Source organism: Aedes albopictus, chromosome 2 (genome assembly GCF_035046485.1).
Source record: "Aedes albopictus strain Foshan chromosome 2, AalbF5, whole genome shotgun sequence".
In the NCBI taxonomy this organism is placed as follows: Eukaryota; Metazoa; Arthropoda; class Insecta; order Diptera; family Culicidae; genus Aedes; species Aedes albopictus.
Window position 1 is genome coordinate 122,179,295 of NC_085137.1, and position 9,067 is coordinate 122,188,361.

The 9,067-nt window shown below is 45.6% G+C and overlaps 1 protein-coding gene across 1 annotated transcript; it reads left to right on the top strand.

Moving 5' to 3' along the window:
• Positions 1-245: 245 nt before the first annotated feature.
• LOC134286190 (uncharacterized) lies at positions 246-6,119 on the top strand. Its single transcript, XM_062847766.1, has one exon. The coding sequence runs from the start codon at positions 246-248 to the stop codon at positions 6,117-6,119; it is 5,874 nt and encodes a 1,957-aa protein (XP_062703750.1).
• The last annotated feature ends 2,948 nt before the right edge of the window (positions 6,120-9,067 follow it).

The following is a 9,067-nucleotide window of genomic DNA, read 5'->3' on the forward strand; positions in this document are numbered from 1 at the left end:
CTACGAAAGTTACTAAACTAGTGCTGGAACCTGCAAAGATTGGGGAATCGGAACACTCGTTGTAAGAGGAGTAGTGGAGAGAAACAATCTCTGTAAGTACAACAAAATTTGTTAAAAAATGATTAACTAGTTGAATTAAAATTTGCAGTTTTGAGCTGCTAAAAGAGCTGCTACAAAACGTCAGTGTAATCTCTACAATTCCGAACAAACTCAAAAAGAGATTGTCGGATTCGGAAACCTCAAATATGAGTGTGAACTTCACCATGACCGCCTGTGCCGCTTGCACTATGACATCCGATACAGATGAAGGGATGGTAGCCTGCGATGGATGCAATAAGTGGTATCATTACCGTTGTGTAGGCGTGGACGAAAAGGAAATCCGCGATCAGGAGAAGTGGTTCTGCCCGACGGAAGATTGCCAGAAGGCAGAGGAAGACCAAGTAAAAAAGTTGGACGAGAACCGTAAGAAGGCATCCAAAGGTAAGAAGTTGTTAGGTGTGGACGATGCGTCCGATAAGTCTAGTGCGAAGTCAGATCGTCAATCTGGCATATCTTTCGAGAAAAAGCTGAAGGCCTTGGAGAAAGAGCAGCGTGCGAAGGAGAAAGAAATAGAAGAAGAACGCCTACTGTGGGAAAAGCGAATGGAGATGGAACGGATCTTGAAAGAAAAGAGGATGCAAATGGAGACCGATATGCGGCAGCGGGAAATGAAGCAGGAGAAGGAGTTACTTGAAAAGGCGCTTCAGGAAGAGCAAGAGCACCTGGACCAAATGGAAAGAATGCGCAAACACTATCAGGCAAAAATAGCGGAAGTGAAGGTGAAGCTGCACCCTTGCGGCAAAGAGAAGAAGAGGCATGATAAGGATCAGGGATCGTTGGATCGGAAAAAAGGGCCAGCGCCGCAGGAGAAACCAGGAAGTTTGAAAAGAACGAATCTAACGAAGCTCGATCGTGCAGAAGAGGAGGATGAAGACAGTGAAACAGAAAGTTCGGGAGAAGAAGAAGCGTCGAGCGACTCGGAGGAAGAGGTAGAAGAAGAAGAGGAAAGTGAAGAATCCGAAGAGGAATCCGAAGAAGACTCCGAAGATGAGAAAATGAAGAGAAAGACAAAGCAATCAAGCAAGAAAGTGACGAGGAACGTGTTGGTACGACGCTCGTCGGGTCCCACAAAAACCCAACTGGCGGCGCGGAATGGATTATCCAGGAAGCTTCCCACATTCTCTGGGAAAGCTGAAGAATGGCCGCTGTTTATTGGTAGCTATGAGGCGTCAAACAATGCTTGTGGTTACAACGACATCGAGAACCTTGTCAGGCTCCAGGAGTGCCTCAAAGGACCAGCTCTGGACAGTGTACGCGGGCAGTTGTTGTTGCCAAAGTCGGTGCCCAAGGTGATCGAAAAGCTTAGACAACTCTATGGACGACCGGAGCAGCTGTTGCATTTCCACTTGGAGAAAGTGAACCAGCTGGAGTGCCCGAAAGCTGAAAGGTTAGAAACGTTTATACCTTTCGGGAATGCCGTGGAGCAGCTCTGTGATCACCTCGAAGCAGCTAAGCTGAAGCAACATCTGGTGAATCCATTGCTCTTGCAGAATCTGTTAGACAAGTTGCCATCCTCAGATAAAAGAGAATGGGTTCGCTTCAAGAGCAATAAACATAAAGTGAACCTGAGGACCTTTTCCGATTTTTTGTCAAGAATAGTGTCGGAGGCATGTGAAGCAAACGCATGTGCGTCGGCGAAAGTCGGGGTCATTCGAACCGTAAAAGGTGGCAAGGGAGGAATGAGGGAGCAAGGGGCAGTATATAGTCACAATACTCCGTTCAATCTGAGAGATAGCACTCCTCTTGGAAATCCCCCTAGTGGAAGCGTGAAACCTTGCAAAGCTTGCAAACGCACAGACCATCGGTTACGGTTCTGTCAAGATTTCAAGGCAATGTCGACCACTGAACGTATGGGCTTGGTTGAGCTGAATAAACTTTGCAAAGTCTGCCTGAACGACCACGGCAAAGCGCCGTGTAAATTTAGAATCCGTTGCGATGTCGAAGAATGCCAAGAACGGCATCATCCTCTGCTACATCCCGTCGCATCAATGGTGGTGATGAACACCCATTTCCATGTCCACGACAAAATTCTGTTTCGGATGATTCCTGTGACGCTTCACTGTGGAAATCGAGTTGTGAAAACATTGGCGTTCCTAGATGAGGGAGCGTCGATTACATTAGTAGAGCGATCGTTGACCGACAGACTAGGCGTAGAAGGAGTTCACGAACCGCTGACGATCACTTGGACAGCCGACGTTACCAGAGACGAGAGGAGTTCAACGAAGATGAATCTGTGGATATCATCCGCTGGAAGTGAAGGGAAACTACTTCTGAAATCAGTGCAGACGGTAAAGAATCTTCGACTGCCCAAGCAATCCGTGGAAGCGGTAGAAATGAGAGCAGAACACCAATATCTTCGCGACATCCCATTCGCATCGTATCAAAGCCAGCGGCCGGGTATGTTGATAGGGCTAAACAACCTTCATGCCATCGCGCCTATGGAAGCTAAGATTGGTCAACCTGGAGAACCAATTGCTGTAAGGTCCAAACTAGGTTGGGCAGTCTACGGTCCGACTATAAAGTCACAGGAGGTGAGGAATTTCATCGGGTATCACAATCAAGTATCCAACCAAGACCTGCATGCTCTGTTGAGAGAACAATACGCACTGGAGGAGTCCGTAATTGCAGTAGTACACGAGTCGAAGGACGATAAAAGGGCGCGGGAGATACTAGAACGAACAACAGTTCGAGTTGGTGATCGGTTTGAGACCGGTCTGCTATGGAAAACCAATGAGCCTCGTTTTCCAAACAGCTATCCGATGGCGGTGCGCCGTATGAAGCAGTTGGAGCAGCGGTTAGCAAAGAATCCGGAGTTATTCGATAACGTGTGCAGGCAGATTGCGGAGTATCAGCAAAAGGGATATGCGCATCAAGCGACACCAGAGGAATTAGCCAAGCTCGATCAGTATACTTCGTGGTTTTTGCCTATCAACGTCGTGCTGAACCCAAAAAAGCCTGGGAAAGTGCGACTGGTATGGGACGCCGCAGCGACAGTGGATGGCGTTTCGTTGAACTCCCAACTGCTTACGGGTCCGGATTTGCTCACTTCGCTCCCAAGTGTCATCAATCGTTTCCGTGAGAGGCCGATAGGGTTTGGAGGCGACATAAGGGAGATGTATCATCAGCTGTTAATACGGGCAGCCGATAAGAGAGCTCAGTTATTCCTGTTTCGAAATTCCCCGGATGAAAAGCCTAGCGTGTATGTCATGGATGTCGCCACATTTGGATCGAGGTGCTCACCCAGTCAAGCACAATTTGTAAAGAATCGAAACGCGCTGGAGTTTTCTCAGCAGTTTCCAGAAGCAGCAATGGCAATAGTGAAGAAACATTACGTTGACGACTATTTCGACAGCGTCGATACGGTTGAGGAGGCGGTCGTCAGAGCTAAAGAAGTGCGCTTCGTTCATGCGAAAGGTGGCTTCGAGATAAGAAACTGGGTGTCCAACTCCAACACATTTCTAAATGAACTAGGGGAGTCGAAACCGTTGCAAACGATACATTTCAACCAGGACAAGGAGAGTGGATATGAAAGAGTGCTAGGGATCGTCTGGAACCCAAAACAAGACGAGTTCTCGTTCTCAATGGATCATCGGCAGGATGTGAAGCCGTATCTTCTGGATGGTGTACGGCCTACGAAGCGAATTGTTCTGAGCAGTGTGATGGGGTTTTTTGATCCTCTAGGACTGCTTACACCATTTACAATCCACGGGAAATTGGTAGTCCAAGATTTGTGGCGAACTGGCTGTGATTGGGACGACAAAATAGATGACGGAACTCTCGCTAAGTGGGACCGGTGGACTGGGCTACTACCAATGGTCACCAAAATCGGTATACCCCGTTGTTATTTCAGCGGAATGGCTTCATCGTCTATTAAATCATTGGAGCTTCACATATTTACCGATGCAAGCATTCATGCATACGGTTGCGTGGCTTACTTTCGGGCCGTGGTCAATGGAAGAATACAGTGCTCACTGGTAATGTCTCGGTCAAAGGTGTCTCCACTCAAACTCCAGTCCATTCCACGCCTCGAGCTAATGGCCGCTGTTCTCGGCGCTAGGATGGTACGCACCGTAAAAGACAACCATTCGCTACCCATAACGAAGCAGATTTTGTGGAGCGATTCTCAAACTGTTCTGAGTTGGATCCGATCTGACCAGCACAAATACAAGCAATTCGTCGCTTTCAGGATCGGTGAGATTGTGGAGCTAACATCAGCTGGTGATTGGCGGTATGTACCCTCAGATAGAAACATTGCGGACGTAGTGACAAAGTGGGGTTCAGGGCCGCCTCTAGCCACCAATAGTCCGTGGTTCAACGGTCCAAGTATCCTGCACCAGCCGGAGACTATGTGGCCAAAACAAGAAGGAGTGGAAATTGATGTACCAGAAGAAATGAAAGCCTGCGTATTATTCCACGACGCGTCGTTTCCACCCCAGTTCATCGACATCCATATAACGTCACGATGGGTACGCTTAGTTCGGATCGTAGCTACCGTTATCCGTTTCATCGAAAATTGTAGGAGGAAGAAAAGTGGCCAGCCAATATTGGTGTGCAAGTCCAGTTTGCTGGAACGATGTATAAGGGGAGCTCCACAAAGCATTTTGCAGCCATTGGGACAAGAGGAGCTTCATGCAGGCGAGAAAATTCTGTTGAAGCAGGCACAACGCGACGGCTTTCCGGAGGAAGTGAAAATATTAGAGCTCAAGCGGGATTTCAACTCGGTTGCAAACATTGATAAATCAAGCTGGCTTTACAAGCTACGTCCAGTTCTTGATGTCGATGGTATCATCAGAATGGATGGCAGACTGGCGCTGTTGGAAGATTCTGTGGACAAGAAGTTTCCAATTATTCTTCCTCGTCAGCATGAGATAACCAAGATGATTATTCGAAGCTATCACGAGAAATTTAGACATGCGAATCGAGAGACGGTTTTCAATGAGCTTCGACAACGATTCTACATCCCGAAGCTTCGGACGCTAATTGCGGCAGTCGTAAAAAACTGCAATTGGTGCTGTGTCTACCGATGCAAACCAAGAAATCCAGTGATGGCGCCGCTGCCTGTACAAAGAGTCACTCCCCAGTTGCGTGCGTTCTGCTCTGTCGGAGTGGATTATCTTGGTCCTGTTGAAGTGTCTGTTGGCCGACGAAGAGAGAAAAGGTGGGTTGCAGTATTCACGTGCTTAGCAGTAAGAGCTGTTCATTTAGAGGTAGCGCATACCTTGACCACACAAGCATGTTTGATGGCAATCAGACGGTTCATCTGTAGAAGAGGATCACCGGATGAATTCTTCTCAGACAACGGGACGAATTTCAAAGGTGCAAGCAAAGAGCTGATCAAAGCGGTGAAGAAGATTGACGTGGAATGTGCAGAACGTATCGTCAGTCCAGCAATCAAGTGGCATTTCATTCCTCCGGCTACCCCCCATATGGGCGGAATTTGGGAGAGAATGGTGAGATCGGTGAAAGAGGCGATGAAGGCTATGGATGATGGCAAAAGACTAACGGATGAACTGCTCCTGACTACGTTGTCCGAGGCCGAGGACATGATCAACACTCGTCCGTTGACATACTGCTCTCAGGAATCAGAGGTCGAAGCAATCACCCCAAATCATTTCTTGCGAGGCGTGGTGAAGGAAGCGGATCAAACAGTCGAGTCTGTCGAGGTGTCTGAAGCTCTACGGAACCTGTACAAGCGATCACAGTACCTGGCCGACAGGATGTGGCAGAGATGGTGCAAGGAATACCTTCCTGGTCTACACCGTCGAGCAAAATGGCATGAAGATAGGGAAGAACTGAAGGTTGGAGATTTAGTGTTCGTGGTAGAAGGTGATCAGCGGAAGAGTTGGATACGAGGAGTGATTGAGAAAGTTATCGAGGGAGCAGATGGTAATGTTCGGCAAGCGATGGTCCGAACCAACAGAGGCGTATTTAGGAGAGCAGTAACAAACCTGGCAGTGGTAGAAATTCGTGGTAAAACCGGAACCAGCGTAGTGGCACCGGAGTTACAGGCGGGGGTGTGAAGAAAACTACTGAGCTGGCTGCACGGTTTGTAATGGTGACCGGTCTACCGCAGTGTGACAACTTTGGATACTGGGTGAACGAATAGAGTAGATAGTTGAGGACAAATGAAAACAATCACAAACCAAGATCGATTGTAGAATAGCGTGGATTTTCGGAGTGAATTTAAAAATCGTTATTTTCGGTTGAACTAGTTATTATTTAATACTGGATGTATGAGTGGGTGATAAGCTTACATCAGATTACAAAAAGTTATATTTGATAGGCGAACGATAATTGCAAAGGTCCATTAAAACTAGTTCGGTGTACCGGTAGAACTACGAAAGTTACTAAACTAGTGCTGGAACCTGCAAAGATTGGGGAATCGGAACACTCGTTGTAAGAGGAGTAGTGGAGAGAAACAATCTCTGTAAGTACAACAAAATTTGTTAAAAAATGATTAACTAGTTGAATTAAAATTTGCAGTTTTGAGCTGCTAAAAGAGCTGCTACAAAACGTCAGTGTAATCTCTACAATTCCGAACAACAGTCTTGCGAATAATCGCGACCATCACGAGACAATCACTTGAACCGCTTTCTGGAGTCACCCTTCCCAAGGTGATACGATCCAGATAGCATGTCATGCCTGGAATGACAAACATGTTGTGGGTTCCACCCTTTGCAGCTTTGCAGCGATAGCAGTTGCTGAGTATGCTTCAGGCGGGTTGCTAGAGAATCAATCTCTCTGAGCGACGATGCATAACGGGCGAAGTGAGAGCGTTTGCCGTAGCCAGGGCGAACTGCGTGGTGCGCTCAATGTGTGCGTTTAAACTGAGCTATGCAAAACGAATAGGATTTATGACGTAGTATCGTGCTTGTGATAATACACATGCTGTTGCGCGTGCATCTGCTTGAGGCGACGAAGAGAGTCATGACACTCACATGAGCCGTATCCAAGTCAGGATGATTGTAGCAAAACAAGGGTGACCGGGTGACTATTCGCCTTGACGGAGGCTCTCTGAGAGAATTGCGCTTGCGTGAAAACAATTTTTTTTTAACATGGGAAAGGATAGGAGCTGCATTTTTAAATGCTTCTAATTCTTTATAGAATTTTTTTCAAGCAAAACGTTCTTAATGTTATCGAATGAGATTTTGATACGCTATATTATAGACATAACATTGTGATTTAAAAACTTTTGTCTAAAACCAGTTATAATGTAGCTAATTGAAAGTATATTGCAAAACATTAACACTTTTTTCAATCTGAAGTCCCTAAAATATTTTAGAAGCATTTGAAAATGCAGCTCCTATCCTTTCCCATGTTAAAAAAAAAATGATTTCACGCACAGCGCAATTCTCTCAGAGAGCCTCCGTCAAGGCGAATGATGGGATTCTGTCTTTTCTGGTGTTAGCGACTGTAGAGAGAGCGAATCAGAAACCGCAGAGATAGGGTGATACAAGTTTGGTGTTTATCAGCTCTTTTGTGACTTGTACGCTGATGCTTCGCGACACTGGTAGAGCATAAGCTAAAGTTGCAAGAATAGGTTTGTGTGTAACGACTGTTTGTAGTAATTTACAATTGCGGATTTCGGCTTATGCAGTCTTTGGTTATAGCGTTGATTATTTCTTATCTTCGCCGACGTTTCGGTCCTCGGATCGGACCTTCTTCAGGGCTCGATAAAAATCAACTGGTCAATTTATAAAAACTTGATTTTTGGGACGTCAGGTCTGTAACCCTTTCAGACCTGACGTCCCAAAAATCAAAAGTTTTTATAAATTGACCAGTTGACTTTTATCGAGCCCTGAAGAAGGTCCGATCCGAGGACCGAAACGTCGGCGAAGATAAGAAATAATCAACGCTAAAACCAAAGACTGCATAAGCCAAAATTCTAAATTGTAAGTTGCAAGAATATTGATAATATATTATGTTTTTTCTGCTTTACATGCCTAACGTACACATTTGCTTAGGGTGTCCATTATACACCTAATCCTCCCTCCCTATATATGTAGGTCACTGGAAAAAAGCCCCGAAAAATGAGGTTTAAAAATTTCCCATTTTTATTGCTTTTCTGGTCGTTTTTCATAATTATTATGTTTTGCACGAATACGTTGGAGCCATGCATGAATGCAATAGTGGAAGAATTTTGTGACCCATTCCCGAGCCTATTTGCGACATACAAACACCATTCCATTTCTAATGATATAGAAATAGATGAATGCATTAGTCTTACCAGTATTTCACTGGGAATTTTTGAAGGATTTTACTGGGTATTCCTAAAGGAGTTCCCGGGTATATTTGCATGAATGCCACAAAAAATCGGAAATTTCTCTAAAAGTTCCTGGGAAATTCCATCAGGAATTGTTCGAAATTACTCAAAGAATTCCTCAGAGTTTCATCGAGATCACTCCAGGAGTTCCTCGGGAATTTTCGTAGGAGATCCGCGCAAATTCCTACATGAGTTCCTCGGTAGGAATGTTCTCAATTTTTATAAGAGTTTCTCGGGATCGGGAATTCCTGCAAAAATTTCTCCACGAGATTTTAAGAATTTCCTTCAGGAGTTTCTCGGGAATACCTCCAAGAGTTTCACATGAATTCATCTAGGTGTTTCCCGTGAATATCAACATCGCTGAATCTGTTCTCCCATCCTGTCGCTTAGCTTCTGATGGTGCTGTGCAACTCCTTCGATTTTAAATTGAATATTGAAATGCAAGGTTCAGTCGTTTCTTGAACTTTTACTCGACCTCACATCTATGACTTCGAATACATTCACACTGAACGGGCTTTTGACGCGATACAAATTTCCCAAATGGAGGAGAATGTGCCTCTGGAGCCGATACTGATACCTGATACCCACCCGCTGAATACCAGAACAGACAATCTGTGGAATCGCACCTCGAGACGCTCGGGACGTACATACTACCTCAATCTAGCTGAAGTAGGAAAGACAACATTTAGAATCCATTTAGGTGAG